Source organism: Notolepis coatsorum (assembly GCF_963971535.1).
Source record: "Notolepis coatsorum genome assembly, chromosome: 13".
In the NCBI taxonomy this organism is placed as follows: domain Eukaryota; kingdom Metazoa; phylum Chordata; class Actinopteri; order Aulopiformes; family Paralepididae; genus Notolepis; species Notolepis coatsorum.
In genome coordinates, this window is record NC_140177.1 from 50,240,773 (window position 1) to 50,263,768 (window position 22,996).

General features: G+C 40.8%; 1 protein-coding gene across 1 annotated transcript in view; it reads right to left on the bottom strand.

The window, feature by feature from the left end:
- obscnb (obscurin, cytoskeletal calmodulin and titin-interacting RhoGEF b) overlaps positions 1–22,996 on the bottom strand; it is a gene marked incomplete at its 5' end in the record, with an annotated part of 220,305 nt that overhangs the window by 145,010 nt on the left and 52,299 nt on the right. The window contains 5 exons of the mRNA XM_084326891.1: positions 16,714–16,983; positions 17,748–18,014; positions 20,633–20,737; positions 21,626–21,787; positions 22,636–22,789. Of these exons, the coding sequence (XP_084183017.1) occupies positions 16,714–16,983; positions 17,748–18,014; positions 20,633–20,737; positions 21,626–21,787; positions 22,636–22,789 (958 nt within the window). The remainder of the gene's footprint in view (positions 1–16,713; positions 16,984–17,747; positions 18,015–20,632; positions 20,738–21,625; positions 21,788–22,635; positions 22,790–22,996) is intronic.

A 22,996-nucleotide genomic window follows, 5' to 3' on the forward strand; every position in this document is an offset into this window, starting at 1 on the left:
CGGGCAGGGGGCCCCCTTTTTATGCTTTTTTGGGGGGTTTTGGTGATCAAATATTGAATATTGAACTATAATAATCAGTGCAGGAGCTCACTTATCCTTGAAAGACACTTTTATCACTGACTTAAAAGGCCCATACATCTCCATAAATGTTCAGGGGGGAGGGAATAAGTGCTTACCCTACAGACCCCAAGAAGTGCTGTATATTCTGTATTGTTTAATATAAATGCATTTTTGAGATTTGAGATTCCCAAATCCCATCGGACTTGACTTCTTCGTTTACCTCAATTAGTGTAATACCAGCATTCAACTGTATGCGCCACAGCGGTTTCGATCATCATCATCATCACCACCCACGCTATGCATAAAATATATAGGTCCGCGGAGAGGCACGCTGAGGAGGCCGTGCAAACTGCAATGGAATATGGGGCATCTCTCTCTCTTTACCTAATATTTTTATTCTATCCTGTCATTTTTCAGTTGGAAGGGCAGTCTATATGCGTAACGCTAAAAAAAATTATAAATGTTTTTTGCACTTTTTTATGGGGCTCAAAAGGGCAGGTGCTCAAGCACCCCTTGGGCTCTATGTGTGCACGTGCCTGTCAAGTTTCAAGTTTCAAGTTTCTTTATTAGTTGTCATACAGAAGTACAGAATACTTTTATACAAAATACTTCTTTCTGTTTCGCTCCAGAGACTGTGCTAGGCAAAGATAGATAATAAATAAGTATAGCAAGTATAAAATAGAAGTCAAGTACGTAGACAAAATGTTCAGTATATACATATATACATACAATGGTCTATGTAGAGTAGAAGTAACTGAGTTACCATACAATATACTATACAGTGCAAAGCAGAAGTGGGATGAGGTACAATTTAGGTACAATATAATTTACAGTAAGGTGTAATGAGGTATGGGTTGTAGTGCAAATTCTTTACCGATAAATATAAAGTGTGCTTAGGTGTACTAAAGTGGTTAAAGTGGGTGCTGCAGTGAGTTGTATGTTTAAAGTGAGTGTGTGCGTGTGGATGTGTGTGCTGTGAGTGCATTTGATGGTTGTTACATAGTGTTATTGTTGGTTGAGCATCCTGATGGCCTGGGGTTAGAAGCTTCTTCTGAGTCTCTCTGTGCTTGCCATGAGACTCCGGTATCGCTTGCCTGACCGCAGCAGTTCAAAGAGGCAGTTGTTTGGGTGGCTCGAGTCTTGGATAATTCTCTTAGCCTTGCCCATGCACGCTTGTTGTAAATGCCCTGGAGAGTGGGAAGCCCCCCTCCAATTGTGCGTCTCCGATGTATCTCTCTATCACCTTGCACTCTAGTCTCCACACATTCTCTCCATATTCTCACTCGCTGTCCGACAACCCCTCCCCTCTGTGTGTGTGTGTGTGTGTGTGTGTGTGTGCTTGTGTGTGTGTGTATCTTTCTCTGCTTTCCCATCTCCTCTCACACAAATGGACTGCATTTATATATATATATATATATATATATATATATATATATATAGCATTTTGTATATATATATAAATGCAGTCCATTTGTGTGAGAGAAGATGGGAAAGCAGAGAAAGATACACACACACACAAGCACACACACACACACACACACACACACACACACACACAGAGGGGAGGGGTTGTCGGACAGCGAGTGAGAATATATATATATAATTGACAAAGCACATCCTACCCTTCATCTGTACATTCACCGATATACTTAAGCAATAATAAACGATAACCAGTGGAATATCAGGAATATTGACACGGCTATGATGCGCCCGCAATATTGCTGATATTCCACTGGTTCGAGTGTATTATTGCTTTTATACAGCAAGTTGCACCATCGGGAAAAATATAGGATGAATAAGAGGCCGCTTGATCACGGATAACATAAGACGATTACTACATGTACTAGATGCCAGCAAGGACGACACCACACCTAAGGCGATGCTGTCCCTGGATGCGATGAAAGCTTTTGATAGGTTGGAATGGTCGTAACTATGGGCAATATTAGAAAGGATGGGGTTAGGAAAAGGATTCATTGATATGATTAAAGTATTATACAAAGACCCATCGGCCATGATTACAACAGGTATAATCACCGCCGAAATCTTTCCGGTATCACGCTCTTCTAGACAGGGTTGTCCCGGACTATTCGATTTATCATTAGAGCCTTTAGCACAATATATAAGACAATCCCAATTCATAGAACCAATCGTAATCAAGGGCACACAACCCAAAATTAGTTTATATGCGGACGACGTAATACTGTTCATGCAAAACCCTAACACCGCAATGCCTCATCTTCTCAAGTTGATTGATGACTTTGGCAATCTATCGGGATTTAAGATAAATTGGCCAAAGTTGGCTTTCTTTCCACTTAACGCCCCTGCAAAAAATATACTCCTTCCAGAAGAAATACCAATGGTTAAACACTTTAGATGTTTGGGAGTTGAAGTATTCCCTACCATAAGCCAAACGGTGAAGCACAATTACATAGAAATCCAAAATAAAATAAAATACGACTTTGACAAGTGGTCAAAACTTAAAAACTCAGTACAGGCACGGGTTTCAATAGTTAAGATGGATGTCTTACCTAGAATCAACTTCATCAGCTCAATGCTACCGTTACCCCCTCCAGATGGTTACTGGAAGAAATTACACTCTTCCGCATACAAATTTATTTGGAATAACAAACCACCACGTATAAAAAGATCCACCGCACAGAGAAACAAAGCCGACGGAGGTATGGCATTTCCAGATTTTTTCCACTATTTTAAGGCGTACACTTTAAGACCACTGACAACCTGGTTTGATCCCCAAGCATCAGTATCCTGGAGACATTTAGAAGTAAATATAGTAGCACCACATAGACTGCAGGACATAGTATACACCAAATTATCAATTAAGCAATGCGAACTGGAATTTGGCCCCATTATTACTCATGCGATCCGGATATGGCGTGAAACACAAAAAACCCACATAAATGGCATAATCATACTCCCTTATTCAATAACAATGCACTCCTGATTGGAAAACAACCTATAAGATTCCCTAGATGGGAAAAGCAGGGCATACACACATTAGGAGATGTTTTCAACAAACAGGGTTTTTGTAGTTATGAGGAAATACACAAAAAAATTTATCTCACCAGTTCCACATATTATTTTTACGCACAGTTATTGTTATGTTTGAAGGCTCATGGTGTCCCATTAAGGATACCAATTGAATACCACAGATACCACAAATTCTTCTATGAAAGAGAGACATTGAGAGGTTTTGTATCAGATTTGTATCATCAATAACTAACGTCCTCGTATGAAATCCTCCACCTAGACTCAGTCTGGAGGAGGGATATACCAGACCTGGAAATAAATTTTGATTGGCAAGAAGCCTGGGCAAATGTTTGACTTGCGTCACGTAACCCGGACCATCAACAAATCAATCTTAACTATATTCATAGGGCATACCTGACTCCTATAAGACTGAACAGAATGGGTCTTAAACAAGACTCCAGATGCTCCTTATGTACAAATGGGGATGAGGGTACATTTATGCACATGTACTGGGATTGCCCACCAGTTAAGATATTCTGGAAAGAAGTGACCCAGCAATTATCAAATCTCTTAACTCTGAATATACCTGTACACCCCTCTGTATTACTGTTGAATGATGTTTTTGAGTTTGCAGTCCCTATACAGCTAAAGAGATTGGTTTTATCTGGTATCACAGCGGCTAAAAAGCTGATAGCATCACGATGGTTTCAACCGGAAAAAATGTGCCGGAAGGTCTGGATTCTTACATATCTCGAAGTGATTTATCTAGAAATATCTACAGCAAGAATTTTGGGTCTCAGTGAATCCAAAATGACAATGTGGTTAGAAGTGGTGGAGAGAATAAAAACTAGCATTTGAATGGTAGTGCCTGGTTAGGAGCGAATGATAATGGATGGATTATCCAAGGGGGGGGGGGCCGGGGGGGGGAGCGAGCGAGAGCATATGTGTGTAGGGTATTAGATAGCAAGTATTAGGTGTATACCTTGTATAATACATTTATTTAAATGGTAATTTCATTGGATGTGCACTGTTAATTAATGCTTGTATATCTAATTTTATGTTGTTATGTTTATGTTTATGTGTTTGTTTAAAAAATAATAAAAAAATAAAATATATAAAAAAAAAAGGATGAATACAGACAATTCTAGGGTCTTTTATATCGATTTCAGTGAACTTGGCGTAGAATTTTTTTCCTAAAGATGTATCGTTGCTATCGAATTTCAAATGGTGTAGGCTATCAACCAGCTTGGCAACGCAAACGAATGACGTATTATTCAAAAGAAAATTTTATCCACTTTTTCTCCTTATTTTTCAATTTTTTCTCCCATCCCAATTTCGCCTTGCCAATTCTCCCTTCAATTCTCCCCTCCCCTGTCTCGAACGTTGTTAGACCATGCCTCCCACTGGTCGGCTGCCATGTGGACGAAGCCTTGCATCACGTGTCCCCTCCGGTACACGAGGAGGCAGCCGTCGCATCTTTTCACCTGCACAGCGCGATCTCTCAGTGGCGAGGAGTAGCACGTGGGAGGCTCACGCTGCCCCCGATACTTACTTCCTGCTGTACAGACGCACCAACCGACCTGTAGGAGTCACTGTCCACAACGTCCGATCCCCACCCACCAGCTTTCTACCCCTAATACTGCCAATTGTGTTAGTATGAACGACCAGCCAAGCTGGTAGCAACGCCGAGAGCTGGGCTCAAACCCAGCGTCTCCTGCGTTAGTGGTATTATTCTAATTTAACGTACCCGTTAACTATAAAGAGTGTATAGATATAGAGGACGGGCCTACATCTAACGGTATTCATAAAAACAGCATTATTAAACAATAAGGGAGTGGAGGGAGGGAGGGAGGGAGGGAGGGATGGGCATGCGGCATATAGGGGGGTCTATTCTCCTCCACCTGCAGAACAGCTGTGCGCCGTCTCTGCCACGTCTATAATCTATTGTTTTGCTCAGCAACCATGTATTTATGTTAATTACTTGAATTAAATGGGAACTTCACCCAACGGCAAGTGACAACGACTGGACATTACTTTTATCTTTAATTGCGCGTCAAAGGCGAGGATTTCCCGCACCCAGTCGAGCGCCTACCAGGACATCAGGATAGTCGCTACAGTACCCGTTAACTATAAGTTAAGTCGGTCGCATTCACACCAGACCTAGACTATGATAGTGAAACGAGTGTGGTGTATGCAGTAAAAACCGTGAGACCTCTCCGTCACCCATCCATTGATTGCGCAATAGCCTACACCTGTGCCTATATCCAAAAACCCATGCGCTCCGCGCTGCCACCCAGTGATGAACTACTACAGACAAAACAATCAAATAGCTCCTACAGGTACGTTAAATCAAACGTAACGTTGTCCACGGAGTAGGTCATGTCGACAGTTTCCGTTTGATGAATGGCAGTTGAAACTTTCTACAACATTCTAAAGCCAGCGCAGTGGTATATTCATGGTGATTTAACCGTGAGTTTATCATGAATATACTCACGGCTTAAAATGCTCTCGACCAATCACAATGCGTGGTCCGACCTACCTGTTGTATAAAATTAACATATTCAAATTCTAATAACGTGTTTGTTTATCCAGTTTTGGCGGTTTTCTAATCTGGTATATGTCTGATTTGCTTGTGGCTTACGCTGAAAATAGACCAGACACCGAAACCGTCACTGCAGATCACAAGCTGGCCGTGGCTCGTGTGAACAGTCTAATCTGCTAACAAGGGTGCCAAAACAAATTGGCAACCCCAGTGCTTCGGGGCCATTCACAGCGCTTCCAGTGTGCCGAATATGAGTATAGTTTTAGAGTAATCCTGTCTAATCCCAGAAAACGACGCTATGCAGCAATACGTGCATTTCACTAAAAACGTTCCGTTTCTTGCCTGTATACGCTACTATTTCTAAATCAACTCTATATTATCGGTATTATGTTTCATCATGAATGCATGAAGGGGGGGGGGGGGGGAGGGGGCGTTTTTTATGCTTTGATCGTCACCAACGGAATACGTTACACAGTATATTACACACATACCCTCCGATCGCAATGAAGCAATTATTGTAACAACGCAAGATTGATAGCATATAGCCCTTACCTTGACTAGGATGTAACCCAAAAAGAATATTCCAATTATCTGATCGCCATTCCAAGTATTGATGTCGATCGTGTCCATAACATAATCCACCAAAGAACATGAATCGGGAGTGTTTGATTCTTATAAATCCATGCGTTATAAGAGTGTCAAAGGATGTGCACTACAGGCCGCAACCCACCAGGTGGCGGTATTGGACTTTTGCGATCTCAGACCCATTCCCAATGATAACACAGGCTCCATGGATGGATAATGAAGGGAAATGTCGAATAAAATAGATAACGACCAAAACCCGAGAAATCTGGCGAGTTAACCCGACTTATCTCGGGTTTGGCCTCCATTGTGTTAAGAGACCAGTCACAGCTGTAAAAGTAGAATTGTATGTGGTGAATTATGAGGTGCGCCGTTATGGTTTATAAATGGAAACGTTCCAGTGGTTAAGTGAGTGAGTGGTGCACACAGTGATTCCACAGATGAAGGACATGTGCAGGGGACAGCAGGCCCACTCATCCGTGGGTGTAGGCAGAGCCATGTATTACCAGAGTTTGGCCAGGTTGGATAGTAAGGACGCCATGTTGTGGCCACCTTATTATAGTGAGCCACTGACACTCTAGAACTCTTTTCAAAACCTCGCTGTCCAAACTCTGGTAATAAATAGCTCTGGGTGTAGGCATCTCTGTGGGTGCCCTTCTAGGGTTTTTCGGGTTTTTTTGCTTCCATGATTCGACGTGCTCCTCAAATGAGACAGGGCAGGACGTAATGTTAGGAGGGTGTTGATTTGAACATTAACTCTCTTGACACCTACATGGGGGTGGGGGGTGGGTGGGGGGATACAAGGTCAACTATTCGGCCACAAAAGAGTGTTGTACATCATCTGTATGCCGTGACATTGTATACCTGTATGCCGTGACAATTAAAACTCTTGACTTGACTTGACTTGATCTCAAAGCTGTACACCTGAAGATTCATTTGAGATGCAGCTTAGCACTGTATGTAATTCTAGTCATAAATATGTATTACAAGTAAACATTGTGCCTATTCAAATTGTGTTAGTTTACAGTGCATAAGGGCTTGGAACATTATTACATTATGACATGTATGATGACCATTCCCAAGCTCAATTATGTGTACTAGATTCCTGCAGCAAGATTTGGTGTCAATAACCTTTGACATCTGGCAAGATGGCTCAGAAAACCCCCATTATTGAAAATGCATCTCCAGACAAATGATACACTCTTGGCCCTGGGCCCCGTTCCATGTACCGGGATAACCGAGTTAGCCGGATAACTTTAGCTGGATAACTGGGTTAGCCTGACTTTCCGATTTCATGTACCTGGATTTTCCAAATCACCATGACAACATATCCAAAAGTTTGAGCCTGGTCGAAAGCAGAGTTCAAGTTCAAGTTAGCCTGAACTATCGCCACGCCCCCGCAAAGAAGTGACAGCCCGTTTCCTGAAACTATTCCCACAGTCTACGATCTGCATTATACCATTCTGAATTACGTTTTTGTGCTCCATTCTTCCAGAGGGGGCTTTTGAAATGTAAAATAGACCCAAAATGCTGATATTAAATTCACTTTGTCCTAAATAATGCACGTTATATATACCGTGGCGACGGTGGCGCTCGCTCGTGCGATGTACACATGATGTGGTTATTTTAATTGTAACTGGGATTAAGATGTCTGATGAGATGCGCTGTTTGACGGATTTGAGAAATTGAATGAGCCGTTGACGTCACATTAATGAATGAGGATAAAGAGATAAACTTCATTCAAAACAACGGATATTCTAAACACGGGTCTCTCGTTCATTAATGTATAAACAATGAATTTATCCCATCTGGCCCAGTGGCCCAGCGGTAGTGCTCATGCCTGCCAATTCAGCGACCGGGGTTCAAATCCCCGTGTTTCCAATATGATTTTTTTGAATATAATATTAATGATTATACGCCAAAGTAGCCTGGTTTTAAGTTAAAATATTATAAATCTACATGCATTGAGGATGTCATTCTTTATATAGCTCTCAACGTGCACCAAATTGAATTATTCCTATATTGCAAAAAGAAGGAAAAGACTAGGGCCTTGAACCCCGGTCGTCCGTGTGAAAGTCAAAAGAAGAACCCGTTACACCACAGAGAAGATAAGTAAAAGATTGACTATACATCAATCAATGGGTAAGAGAGCCGTATCGTAATTCTGTATAACAGTTAACTAATAATTTTCGCTAGCAAGATCTCATTTGATTATTCAATCCAGCAGGCAAGTTTAAAGAAATATAATCTGATTGATTGAGGTAATGAGGGACTTAGAATTAGCCTATAGATAACGCATTTAACTTGTCGGCGAGGCGATTGAGCCTATTGCAATCTGTCAATAAAGTCTTAAATCAATTAATCAATCAATGCCGTTGAGAATCAGGGTCTCTGCCATCGATACGTGCTGGCTTTCCACCTAAAACGGGAGCGCGCATCTAGCCTGACTTGAGCCTGACTCTCAAGTCTGGCTTGAGTTAACGAGACTGAATCCTCCTTTGTGAAACAGGAAAATCCCGGCTTTGAACATCGGGTTAACTGAAGCTGGATAATGGACATGTTGATCGACTTAGTTGAACCACGTACATGAAACAGGGCCCAGGTCTCTATGTTATGGGTGCAACGTTTCATGTGGCTATGATTAACCTAGAGACTCATTTTACATAGTAAGTGGTGTCACTCACATTGGAAGAGCTACTGTGAGGATCATCACACATGAATGCAGTTGGCCTCTTTGGATCCACAATATTCTTAGCTTTACAGCAATATCCAATTTATGTTACCACAGTATGCACAAATATATATATAAAACATTTCCATAAACTGGGCATGGCTGTAGAGCCCATTGTCATTCAGATACCTTGAGGTCACGGGACCCCTTTGAAAATGGCAATACTAATTTTCAACAAAATGTCAAATGTTTAATTAACCTTGGAGCAATATTTATCCCCTTTACCGTTAAGCTAATTCCTCAAGGTCTCTAGTTAAATGTTGGTACCACTCAGGGGCGGGGCTAGGGGGTGGCTACTTGGGCTCAAGCCCCGAATGTTTTCTGAAAAGCCCCGAATCTATTTCTTTTTTAAAACAAAAAAAAAAAATATATATATATATATATATTTTTTGACAATTAATCATTGTTACATGAAAATATGTTTGCACCAGATTTAGCAGAAGCTAATTTCCATCTGTAGTCTATCCAGCTGCTAACTGTATTTGAGTGAGTTAAGTCTTGGTGTTATGGTATAGACTCAGACCTAAGCTTTAAATCACAATCAACAAGTTGACAAAAACATAATTCTTCCACCTTAGAAACATAGCTAAAGTACGGCCATTTATAAATCAAAAGGACGCTGAAAACCAGATCCATGCCTTTATCTCAAGCCGACTTGACTACTGTAATGCACTCCTTACCGGCCTCCCGAAAAAATACGATGATAACTATTTTATTGCAATGCACTATTGCATTATTTTATTCTATTTTACTAACTATTTTATTGCACTGCACTATTTTACTTTGTATCAGTGATAATCAAACCGTAAACAAAGACGCATATTAACACTTTCAGCACCAGATGGCGCTGTTTACTGTTACTGTTGAAAGGCCAGCGCCTTTTAACATGGGGATACGTGGCTGTGTTTGCAGGCCTAAAGCTATATTATATATTATAGCTATGGATATAATAATATAGTCGATTGTCATTGAGTTTCTTCCGGTCAAGATGCAAAAAACAGATAATTTTTCCATCCATACATTTCCGTTTTATACCGTCATGAATATGAGTGTAGTTTCAGCGTGGTCTGGTGTCATTTCCAAAATGACAGACACCAAGCCACATCATTTCAAATGGAGTGCAATAGCGGCCGCAGGGTGTTAGGCGGCGGTATTGGACTTTTGAGATCTCAGACCCATCCCCAGTGATAACACAGGCTGCCGGCATGTCTTTATGAATGGAAATATCGAATAAAAGAAACAACGATGAAAACCTATACTCTGGTTTTCGGGGGTCCTGGCGCTCAACGTTCGGCGAGTTAACCCTAGATCTTAGATCCTAATATGAAAAACGATGTGATTTAATGTTCTATGTCTTACCTTGACTTTGTCTATTTTACTGCTATCTATTTTATGCTTTATATCTGCACTTTATGCATTGCTCTTGATCTGCCAATGTTGTGCTCATTTTATGCCTGTCTTTTTGTACTGCTGTGAAGCACTTTGAGCTGCAATTCTTGTATGAAAGGTGCTATACAAACAGTGTATTATTATTATTATTATTATTATTATTATTATTATTATTATTATTATTATTATTATTATTATTATTATTATTATTATTATTATTATTATTATTAATTATTATAGTTTGCTTCATCTGGGCTAAGCCCCGGATCTCCTACAATCCTAAATCCGCCCCTGGTACCACTGTCATTATATTGAGTCTGCTACAGCATCTGAAAGATAGTAATGTTGGATGTCTCAGAGGGTTAACTCAATCAGCGCCAGACCCGAGGAAAGTCGGGTTAACTCGCCAACCGTTCAGCGCCAGACCCAAGTATAGTCGGGTTTTCATCTTTATTTATTTTATTCAATATTTTTATTAATTTCTCTCACACGGACCTCTGGGTTACCATAGGGAATCACTCTGAGATCGCTAGAGTGCAATACCGGCCGCATCCAGGTAGGTGGCAGTATCGCCCACCCTTCGAAACCTTTTTTCCACACACGGTGTGAATGAATGAATGAATGAAAACTTTATTTAACAGATTGCAGAATGGGTACAATACAGTACGGCTCAATACATACAATTGTTAAGGGGATGCAGACCTGAGAAAGACGTTTGTCTTGTTTCCATCAGGGTCCCCCATTTTCAATTCATATAGACATTTATGACATACACAACATACATGACATTTATGGCATAGGGACATATAGGTATTTAGTACTGATACATTTGTGACATAAACGGTATTCAAATATACAGTACTGTTACCCCTAGATCCTGACAGAGTATATACATATGATGGGGAGGGGACTGTACATTAGGAGGGGGTGGGTGGGTGGGAGAGAAATATACATACGGCGGGGAGGGAATATATACATGCGGTGGGGAGGAGACTGTCTATTAGGAGGTGGTGGGGGTTTTGGGCATTTACGGTGGCCAGTTTCGAATTGCAGCCTCCTGTAGGTGCTCTTTAAGAGCGGTTTTGAATGTGGGCAGGGATTCACATTCCTTTACAGCTTTGGGTAGGGCGTTCCACATTGTTGTGGCATAATTGCGAAACGTGTTTAGTCCCTTGTTTGAGCCGAATCTGGGTTTAACATGATTTGTTGAGCTTCCTCTGGTGTAGTGGTTGTGGTATTCACTGACCTTTGGGAAGTATTTTGACATGTACATGGGCACCCCGGTCGTATAGTGTATCTTGTAGACCAGGCCCATTGCAAGTTGCTGTACTCTGTCGTCTACTCTAAGCCATCCTAGGTTGTCAAAGTGGGCAGGGGTGAGGTGTGTTCTGGGGTTCAGGTCAAGTAGTAGTCTGACCAGTTTGTTTTGTGATGTTTGTAATTTTGTTTTACGCGCCTTTGAGGTGCTTTGGTACCATGAGATGCATGCATAGTCATAGTACCCTTGAATGAGTGCTCCTGCCAGAGTCTTCAGGGTATTCTTGTTTACCAGAGAGGAGATCCGGTACAAGAATCTAGTTCGTTGGTTGACTTTTTTTATTACATTGGATGCCATTTTGTCACAGGAAAGATTTGCCTCTAGGATGGAACCCAGGTAGGTAATTTCGTCTTTCCTTGTGACAATATTGTCACCCACTGTAACTGAGAAGCCGTCGGTCTTTGAACCGAAGAGAATGGACTCTGTTTTGCCCATGTGTAATGATAGTTTGTTATCAGCGAGCCATATGCAGATTTTGCCTAGTTCCGAGCTGAGGGTTTTTTCAACCTGCAACTTGTTCTTGTCAGAGACCAGCAGGGCTGAGTCGTCCGCAAACAGGAACAAGTTGCAGTCACAGGCTGACGACATGTCATTTGCATAAATTAGGAAGAGTAGCGGTCCTAGTATGCTTCCTTGTGGAACACCACAGCTCACTGTGAGGGGGGGGATAGAGTACCGTTTACCTCTACCATCTGTTCTCTCCCCTCCAGGTAGGATTGCATCCAGCTCACTGATAAGCTATCAAAACCAATTGCTTTTAGCTTGTCCATTAGAATGGAGTGATTGACAGTGTCGAAGGCCTTTTGTAGGTCCAGCATGACCATGCCGCAGTATTTGCCCGCGTCCACCTCTTGTTTGATGTGGTCGTTCAAATAGAGGAGGCATGTGTCAGTGGAGTGGGACGTTCTGAAGCCAGATTGGAATTCGTAGATTTGATTTTTTTCCGCCAGGTACTTTTCGACCTGTTCGTAGACTATTTTCTCCATGACTTTCGAGATGGAGGTAAGAATAGAAACAGGGCGGTAGTTGCCTGGGTCTAATTTGCTGCCCTTTTTGTGCAGAGGGGTCACTCTCGCAATTTTGAAGTCCTTGGGGACGTGCCCCTGTTTTATAGAGAGGTTTATTATGTGTGTGATGACTGGGGTGATGGCGGCTGCTGCGTCTCTGAGGAATTTGGAGGGGATGTTGTCATGGCCAGTGGCCTTGTTAGGTTGGAGGGCGCTCAATTTTTTGAGTACCTCATCGGTTGTTACCATTTCAAGTTTGAAGTCGTCTTTGTGGACCCCTAGGTTTTTGTAGTATGCTACTATGTGTTCTACCCCATAATGCCCTGAGTGGGAGGGTAGTTTGTTTACCAGTGTTGTGGCTATGTTTGTGAAGAAGATGTTTAAGTAGTTGGCTACATCCAGCTTGTCTGTGATGAGCGTGTTGTCCGTCTTTATGTTTATGTTTGAGAATCTGGTTTTAAGTTTTTTACTGCAGCCTAGTTGATTATTGAGTAATTTCCAAAGTTCGCAGGGTTTGTTTTTGTTTTCCTCAGTTTTGTCGTTGATGAAATTTCTTTTTGCGGTTCTGATCATGGTGTTTACGTCATTTCTTAGTCTGTTTCTTTGAATTTTTAGTTCAACCACGTGGGCTTGGAGTTCACTGTTTGAGCTTTTGGAAAGCTTTGTCTGACTTTTATGAAGTTCAGAGCATTTTTTGTCTCTGGTTTTCATAGCGGCCAGTATTTCAGTGTGCATCCATGGCTCAGCGCGATTTTTAACCCTGGTGGTTCTTATGGGTGCCATGTTGTTGAGTATTGCTGTGAATTTGGTTTTGAATCCAAGCCATGTTTCTTCAACCTGTGTACCACTGAGTTCATCTGACCAGTCCAAGCTCCCCAGTTCTAGGTTAAAGGCCTCTCTAGAGTAAGTTTTGAGGTCTCTAGATGTGACTGTTTTGTGACAGCCGGCCTTCTGTTTTAGCTTTTTGCGGGTACAGAAAATCATATAATGATCACTTAACCTGCATGCTATCACCCCTTTATTGGAGATCATTGACTTGTCAGAGGTCAAAATGAGGTCAATGGTGGTTTGTGTCGAATCACATACCCTTGTGGGTTGGGTGATTAGCTGGCTGAAACCGTGCAGATCAGAAAATCTACTGAAGGCCTTGAAGACGGGTGCTGCTTTACGCAGCATATCCGTGTTCCAGTCCCCAATAAGAATTTTTTCTACCCCCTCCACCCCAGCTAAACACCCATCAAGTGTGTCATAAAAGCCACTCTGTTCTGGTGGTCTATAGATTGTGCCTACTAGTACTGGTTTCGCCCTGTCTAATAAGATTTCAATCCAAACAGTTTCAATTTCATCATGGTTAAGGTCAGTACGGTTGATGTATTTGGTATCCTTGTGTATATACACACAGACGCCACCTCCATACTGATTTCTATCCCTCCTGACTATTGAGTAGTTTTCAATTTCAATCTCTGGATCCTGTACAGATGAGTCTAATTTTGTTTCTGTGAAACACAATATGTTAGCCTTACCGTTTAAAAACAACTGTTTGATTTCAGCCAGTTTAGGTCTCAGGCTATTTGTATTAAGATGGAATATGTGAAGTCCATTTTTGCTGGTAATCAGATTGATGTCGTCACACTTGTGTTACATTCAAATGTCTCCGGGCGCAGTTTTCTTGGTCAGGCGAGTCTAGCGGTTCACTCGATGGCATTGGAACACGTCCAATGCCCCCGATGCATGTATTGTGGGGGATTATGTTGGCGACACGATGGACACCAATACTGGAAATCGCGATCAGACAATTGGAATATTCTTTTTGGGGTACCTCCTAGTGAAGGTAAGGACTATATGACATCAATCCTGCTTTGAGCCAACCATGATTTCACATTGATCGTTGCGACCATGTGTAACGTACTCCAGAACATATGCCGTTGCATCAAAAAACGACCCCCCCCCCCCTTTCATGCATTCATGATGAAACATAATACCTATTATATATATTTGATTTGGAAATAGTAGAGTGTCCAGGCGAGCAACGCCAACGCTTTTAGTCAAATTCACGTATTCCTCCATAGTGCCGTTTTATGGAATTAACCAGGATCACTCTGAAACTATACTTATATTCACCACGGTATATCATGCAAACATATACATGACAATTTTTTTTCTTTTTCACATATTGAACAATGGATAGTTGATGTCAAATGAGCCATAGTATTGTATCCATAGCTATAATATAGAATATAGATATAGCCCTGCAAACACTGCCACGCAGCCCTATCTCTTAGAGTGGTGACGCAGTAGGAACTAAGATGCTCTAGGCCTCCAGCGCTGAATGAGTTAACAGGAATATTAAGATTCACTGGATTGTTGAGAACCAGTGGGAATAGCGTTTTATAAAATGGGTGGGGGGGGTATTTTAAATTGTATAGCATGGGTGGGGGGATTATTTTAAATTGTATACAATGGGTGGGGGGATTATTTTAAATTGTATACCAGGGGTGGGGGATTACAAAATGTTTTATACCATGGGTGGGGGGATTATTTTAAATTGTATACCATGGGTGGGGGGATTATTTTAGGTTTTATACCATGGGTGGGGGGATTATTTAAAGTTTTATATGATGGGTGGGGGGATTATTTAAAATTGTATACGATTGGTGGAGGGATTATTTAAAGTTGTATACGATGGGTGGGGGGATTGTTTTAAATTGTATAGCATGGGTGGGGGGATTATTTTAAATTGTATACAATGGGTGGGGGGATTACTTTAAATTGTATACCATGGGTGGGGGATTACAAAATGTTTTATACTATGGGTGGGGGGATTCTTTTAAATTGTATACCATGGGTGGGGGGATTATTTTAGGTTTTATACCATGGGTGGGGGGATTATTTAAAGTTGTATACGATTGGTGGAGGGATTATTTAAAGTTGTATACGATGGGTGGGGGGATTATTTAAAATTGTATTGGATGGGTGGGGGGATTATTTAATTTAAGGTTGTATACTATTTTATTGGGTTTATTTACAACCCTGAATGCAGGAAAGGCCAACAGCAACACTTAACTCATTCCCTGCCAACAACGATTTTATACATGTTTGTCCGCCAATCGTTGAACGCCAACCACATGTATATACGTTATTTGACCGTTATTTCTTTTATTCGCTAATTCCATTCATTATCCATCCAGGCAGCCTGTGTTACCATAGGGAATGAGTCTGAGATCGCAAAAGTCCAATACCGCCGCCTGGTGGTATGCGGCCGATGTTGCACTTCCTTTGAGACTCTGTGTATGGGGCTGTGCGTCGATGAAATGCCTCCGGGCGGACTTTTCTAGTAGCCTGAACCAGGGGCTTCACCCGATCCAATTGAATTGTTTTCGGGACACCCGATTCATTATCCTGTCGTGGGCCAAATGGACATACGATCTACCAGATGGCAATCAAATAATTGGAATATTCTTTTTGGAATCCCACCGGCCACGTAAATTTAACGTACATTTCTGCTTGATTGTGCCTTGTTTTCATAGCCATCACCCTGATCAGCTTATGGGGTTGTTCTAACGAATGCCGTTATTGACAATAAATTCATCAGAAACGACCCCCACCCCCTTTCATGCATTCATGATGGAACATAATACCGATCATATGCATTTTGAATTGAGTGTAGCGTGTGTAGGGACAAAATGCCAATGGATTTAATATAATACACATATCGGGCTATTACTAGCCTCCCAGGAATTACCCTAAACCGCTCTAAAACCATACTTATATTCACCACGGTATAAAACGGGAATGTATGGATGGAAAAATTATTTCTTTTTCACATCTTGAACGATAGATACCCAATGTAAAATGGGCCATAGTATTGCATCCATAGCTATAATATATAATATAGTTATAGCCCTGCAAACAAGGTGACCGACCCCATTGGTTTAATGCATGGCAGCACATAGCCATATCCCGTTCCCAGCGTGGCAGAGAAAGAGTTAAGGAGGTAATAACATTACAAAAAAAAAATTTAAAGGTCATTTTTCATATTACAGGGTGCTTTTAAGAATAATATAAAAAGCTTTTGAGTTAAAGTTCCTTCTCTTACCTTTGACAGTAAGTTGTGCCACAGATTTGCTCTTGCCGGCAGCAAACTGCACGGGTCCCGTCATGGCTGCACTGGTCTTTTTAAAGGTGAGGCGGTGCAGAGTGCCTTCCTTCTCCATCTCCACATCAGTGCTCTCCTGCACAGCCACTCCGTTCAGTAACCATATTGGTTGCTTCATCAGCTCCATACTGATTTCCACTTCAAACACAGCTGCGAAGGGCTCCGTCACCTCCACCGCACTCAGCTCCCGCACAAGACTGATGGATGTTTCTGGAGGGACAACGGGTACAGAGGGGTTACGTTTGAGGGTGCTATCAATGGCGTTTAATGTGCTATTAGAAAGCAAAGAGACAGATGACAAGTGCATACAATAGAGTGGCAAACTATGTGACACTGCAGCTGATTTGTTTTGTTTTTTTGTTTTTTTATTTGTCCCATTGTGTACAAATATATATTTGATCATCAAATGAGTTCTAATATAGCTAAAGGACTGTGTAATATTACAACTAATACTAAAATAAAACAATACAGGTTATAGCTAAAGGACTATAATATTACAACTAATATAAAAATTAAACAATACAGGTTTGTTTATATGGTACTGCGGGACTACTACATATTTGATTATGTCCTTGTTGCTTAAATAATGAAAAGCAAATCAGGAGTTATTTATCATGACAAATATGGCTTATTTTAATACAAAATGGAACAAAAACAAAAGATTATCATCAGATCCACATACTTTCCTTGCCGCTGTTAGATTCAATTCAATTCAATCTTTATTTAATCTTGAATTATCTATCTATCTCCAAAGATAGATAGATGGATGGATAGATAAATTGATTGATTGATTGATTGATTGATTGATAGGCTGATACCTCATTGACCAGCAGTCTGATGGCATTACGCTTTACAAGGTTGTAAATGTACTTTACATAGTCACATAAATGCAATATAAGTGACCATATAAATACATTTACGATAAACCTAAAACCATGTTTACACTAGATATTTGACATCTTCCACCTGGTTACCTTCCACAAGCAGTGTACAGGATGTCTTGTCATCAATGGCATCACAGGTGTACGTGTCCTCGTCGCCTGTGCACACATCGTTGATGGTGAGTTTGCGGTACACATCCTCACTTTTGACTTCATACTTCTTGCTGGATTTGATCTCTGTCGTGTCCTTGTACCACTTGACCTTGGCACTGGCACGTGACACTTGGCATTCAAGGTGACCACGATGCTTATACATCGCTATCTTATCCCTGAGTTTCTTCACAAACTTGACAGGCAGCTCTATGGCAACAATGACACCTTATCAATGGAATACATTCTCAAGTATGACATAAGAAAACATTACAGACTTATAAATGGAATACATTATCAAGTAGTATGCCATAGGAAAACATTACAGACTTATAAATGGAATACATTATCAAGTAGTATGCCATAGGAAAACATTACAGACTTATAAATGGAATACATGATCAAGTAGTATGCCATAATAAAACATTACAGACTTATAAATGGAATATAGTATCATCAGGTAGTATGCCATAAGAAAATATTACACACATTACATGCTCTTGCCATCGCAAAAAGGCCTACAGAAGTGTAAATACTCAATCAGTCCATTTGATGCACCACACATTTTCTGTAAGTTAAAGCAGGTGAAAGGCATGTTGTAGATGCACATTACATTAAGTTGCTCATGAGTATTTTGTCAGCTGTACTACTAAAGAAATAATTTAGCAATTGCAGTTTGATTACATATAGCATAATAAAAAATGCATCGAACAGTATTGAACAACTGGACAGGGGAATGTAATGTAATAAACTGAAAGAGATTATATGTGACTAATCTATATGTAACTTTATATATAACTTAAAATATATTTAGGCTACATACTTAGAGCAACTTATGGTAAAGTGCTAAATATATGGGCGGCCGGGTAGCGCAGCGGACTAAGCGTCTGTCTACCACCACAGAGACAGTGGGATCGAATCCAGCTGTGGTAGCTCCGGCTTGGCCGACCGTCCATACTAACACAATTGGCAGTGTTAGCGGGTGGGAAGCCGGCGAGGGTGGGTCCTGGTCGTTGTAAAAACAGCGACTCCTACAGATCGGTCAGGGCGCCTGCACAGCAAGGTCGGGTCCTGGGAGAGGTAGTGTGATCCTTCCACACGTTACACTCCCCCAGTGAGAGTCTGCGCTGCCAGGTGAAAAGAAGTCGGGATTGGCTACACATGTGTCGGAGGAAGCATGTGATAGTCTCCGCCCTCCCAGACCGACGGTAGGGGGCAGAGCACGCAACGACCAGGTAGGGGATTGGGAATTGGCATAACGACTAACATTGGGATGGGAGAAAGATGGAAAAAGAAAAAGGGGAAAAAAGATGAAGTAAAAAAAAATAATATTAAAAGAAAGTGCTAAATATATGCTGCTAAGATATATTTTTGTTAGGGAAAGATCCCCTCCTAATTATATTATTTTAAAACCTTAAAAATGTTGTGTATTTATATAACAATTTGTATAATTTCCACCAAATTGTTCATTAAACTACTGAACAATTAGTTTATATATCATATATCATATATAATATATCAATAAAATGCAATAACTTGGTGTCTTATTACTGGATACTAAACAAGTCACAGTGGAACAATAATATCATGCTTTGCCAGTGTTTTACCTCCTCTACCACTGCACAGTCATTTGAAAGCGTTTCCTTTCAAAAGTGGTTACCAAGTGGCAGCCATGTTGGAAGAAAGATAACTACACTAATATTCCATGGAAGGCCCCTATTGGAAGACGTTAATCTCTTTTCAAAGTCAAGGTGGATAATTGTCTTACACCAATGCAGTTCACAGCCTCTCTGTAGAAAACACCTGCTCTTTCAACTTACTCTTAGAAATTCCCCTCAACTAATTCATCCTTCCATTTAACCCTTTCACAACCACGCTACACACTTCTCCAAATAAACACCTTCTCCTTCAACACCTTCCTTAAGGACTTCAGACTACATTGTACCGTATATGAACCTCAGGCTCTAAAAAACTACAGTGTACAATACTGTATAATTTATGAAGATCACTAAAGACTGAGAGGTCAAACAGAACACGTCCCATTTTGAAGCTGGGAAACAGGTGGTTTACCAGCCAACTCTGTGGTGGACAAACAAAAGTCGACTCATGAATCAGATACAAAGAGTAATCTAATTCAAGCACTTACAAATCACTCTTAATAATCTCAAGGCTTTATTTATCAAATTAAGATGTTATTTGTGTATCTACAAAGGGGACACAAACTCCAGCAAAGAACCTCAAATGAACTGGTGCAGAGACAACATTCAGCCAAGACAGGAAGCTAGAAGATACTCTCAAGAAAAGCAGTCCCAAAACTCAACTAATGCTAAGAGATGTTTTCAGGTCAATCAGGTCATCAGGTCAAACTCAATGAGGCATAGAAGGTTGAATCATTGACTACATAGAATGTGAGGCTGCAAATTAATTATGGTATTTTGACAGAAAAGTACTCACACTGTTGCAATTTATTTGACGTTTCAGGGTCCAATTGGATCAGTTTGGGCTGATTGAGGTGTTTGGATGAGATCAGTTTGTTTGGATGAAAATAATTCATCACAAAAAACTCATGAAAAAGGATGTCGAATCAGTCAGATCATGTCAAATTGCCAACAAAACCTGGATAGAGATAAACAATTTGCAGCCTGCATGTGAGCTTAGTAGACATCCATACAATAATCGACGGGTCATTTCAACATGCTTTGTTTTCTTTTGTGTTATCTCAGCCATTGCTGAATGTGTATGTTTGCATGCTGCATGGATGTGCTGTATTGTATCACAAACATGTCAAACCAAGCTGAATTTGCCATTTGGGGGTAAATTCTGTTTACCTTGTACTTTCAGTGTTGCAGTTGAAGAGGCTTTCTCAGCTGTGAATCTAATCTCACCCACATCCTCTGCTTTGACAGACTTGAAGAGTAGCACAAAGGTTCTACCTAAAGGTTAAAAGAAATAAAAAGAAATGACGACAACTGGGCTTTAAAGGGTAAGTTAAGAATTGTGGACACCTAGTCCTATAGACCTGTTCGCCGTATACGTCAGACTCAGTGTGCACGCGCATCATCGGGGCAGAAAGGAACATAATCATGGTCAGAACAACGGGGCAGACTACAATATATTTGCATTTGTTAGCCATGCTAGCGATCTAAACAATTAATCCATGCCAAAGCTAGATATGTAAAAGGTGAAAGACTCACATTCACAGCCATGCTGATTTGGCTAAATGACATCCAGCCGTTTTCGTTTGAAATAACTTTTAGTCAGGGGAGTGCCATGGTTTCTCCATAGAGCCCTGTCGTATTCTTTTAGCGCAGCAGTTCATGCAGGTCCGGGGCAACTTAGTCACGTGACTCAGTTGGTATTGCTGATTGGCTTGGACATGGTAAATGTTTGTCTATTTCCTACTGACCAATGGTGTGATGAACAGTTGAGTTCTTTCTCTGTGCAATCCATGCTGTTCTTCATACTGGAGCAGTTCTGGCTCAACAGTTCTGGCTCAACAGTTCTGGCTCAACAGTTCCGGCTCAACAGTGTTTTAGCCCAAAGTAGGGTTCAGCATTTATTTAAGGAATTGTACAGACAGGAGTGCAGCCCCATTGACTTTGTGTTAGTTCTGTAGCTAACTAGCCAGAGCTGTAGGTATCCAGCATGAAGAACAGCATGACTCCACCGATCAACAACATCATTGGTATGTTGGAAATAGGACTAGGGGTCCAAGGTTATGAAGTTACCCTTTGCATGATTAAGGTTAATGCTTTGATTCATTTTGTGAACATAATATGAATCAAATTGAAATTATCTCCTTAAATGTCTCATGACCTCACCCTCTTGTCTCAACTTGATGTTGTCCCCGGCTTTGAGTTTGGCATTTCCTCTGTACCACTGGCAGTCCACCTCGTCGTGTGAGATTTCACAGACAAATGCAGCGCTCTCCTTCTCTGTGACCTCCAGGTCCTCCAGCTTCTTAACAAATGTAATATCTCTGGCTGTAAAGAAGAAAAATGCTTAACCCTTCTCTACAATGTTTCTGTTCAGGAATACATTTCAAATATGAATTCAAAATGTTCATTTTTATACTAATTGCTGTGGTGCACTCTGGACTGAGAGTACTATGTAGATAGTTATTAATATGTATTATTGTTATATTGTAGAAATGTGTGCATTGAAATGTCTGTAAAGTCTCGACTACATTGAAAATGAGGGTGACCTCAATTGTAATTTCGAGAATAAATAAAGGTTGATGAAAAGAAAGGACAGACACAGTACTTAGGCTTTTCTCTTATTGTCTTATTATAGGAATATAAATAAAAATGGTAAATGGTGCATTTATACAGCGCTTTTATCCAAAGCACCTGTTCCTCACATTTTACCCACTCACTCACACATTCACACACTCATCGGGAGCAGTTAGGGGTTAGGTGTCTTGCTCAAGGATACTTTGACACGCTTCCCGGGAGTAGCGGGAATCGAACCGGGAACCTCCGGATTACCAGACGACTGGTCTACCACTGTCGCTTAGTCAATAAATAAATGTTCCCACACACGTCAACTCTTGCACAACCTTGAGTCCGTTGACACAAACTTCAGTAATTGACCTATCTCAAGCCCTACCCTCTTTTCTTTTTCAGTTGCGATTGGGGGATCAAGAAAAGAAGGCAGGGTTAAAGAGGTGAAGACCTGTTATGCAGGGTTATTCACATATCTGTGGACACTTTTAGAATAGGCATAATTATACAACCATGATTGGTATTGGTATTTTATTTAATGATTTCTTATCATAATATATTGTGATCATATCATCACAATGAAAAAGGTTTAATGTAAAAGAAAATACCTTGAACAGTGAGATTGGCTGATGTGTTGTCATCTGAAGTGCAACAGATGTAAGTACCCTGATCTTCGTAGGTGCACTTATGGATGAGCAGACTGCGCTTGCGGCCCTGGGAGTGAATGCCATAATGCTTCCCCGGTTTCAGTTCCGTGTCATGCTGAGGAGTAATTGTCTGTCATTAGTGATTTATGAACTGTATGCAAATTCCAAAAATAAGAAGAAAGTTCAGGTAAGGGGAAATGTAATGTGCCTATCTTTTATTTTCACTCAGCATGGCAATTTGCTAAATATATAGTCTACCATATGTCTATAGCCAAATTAGCCTAACACAATTAGTAGCCTAATTGTGTCACACTAATTTCAG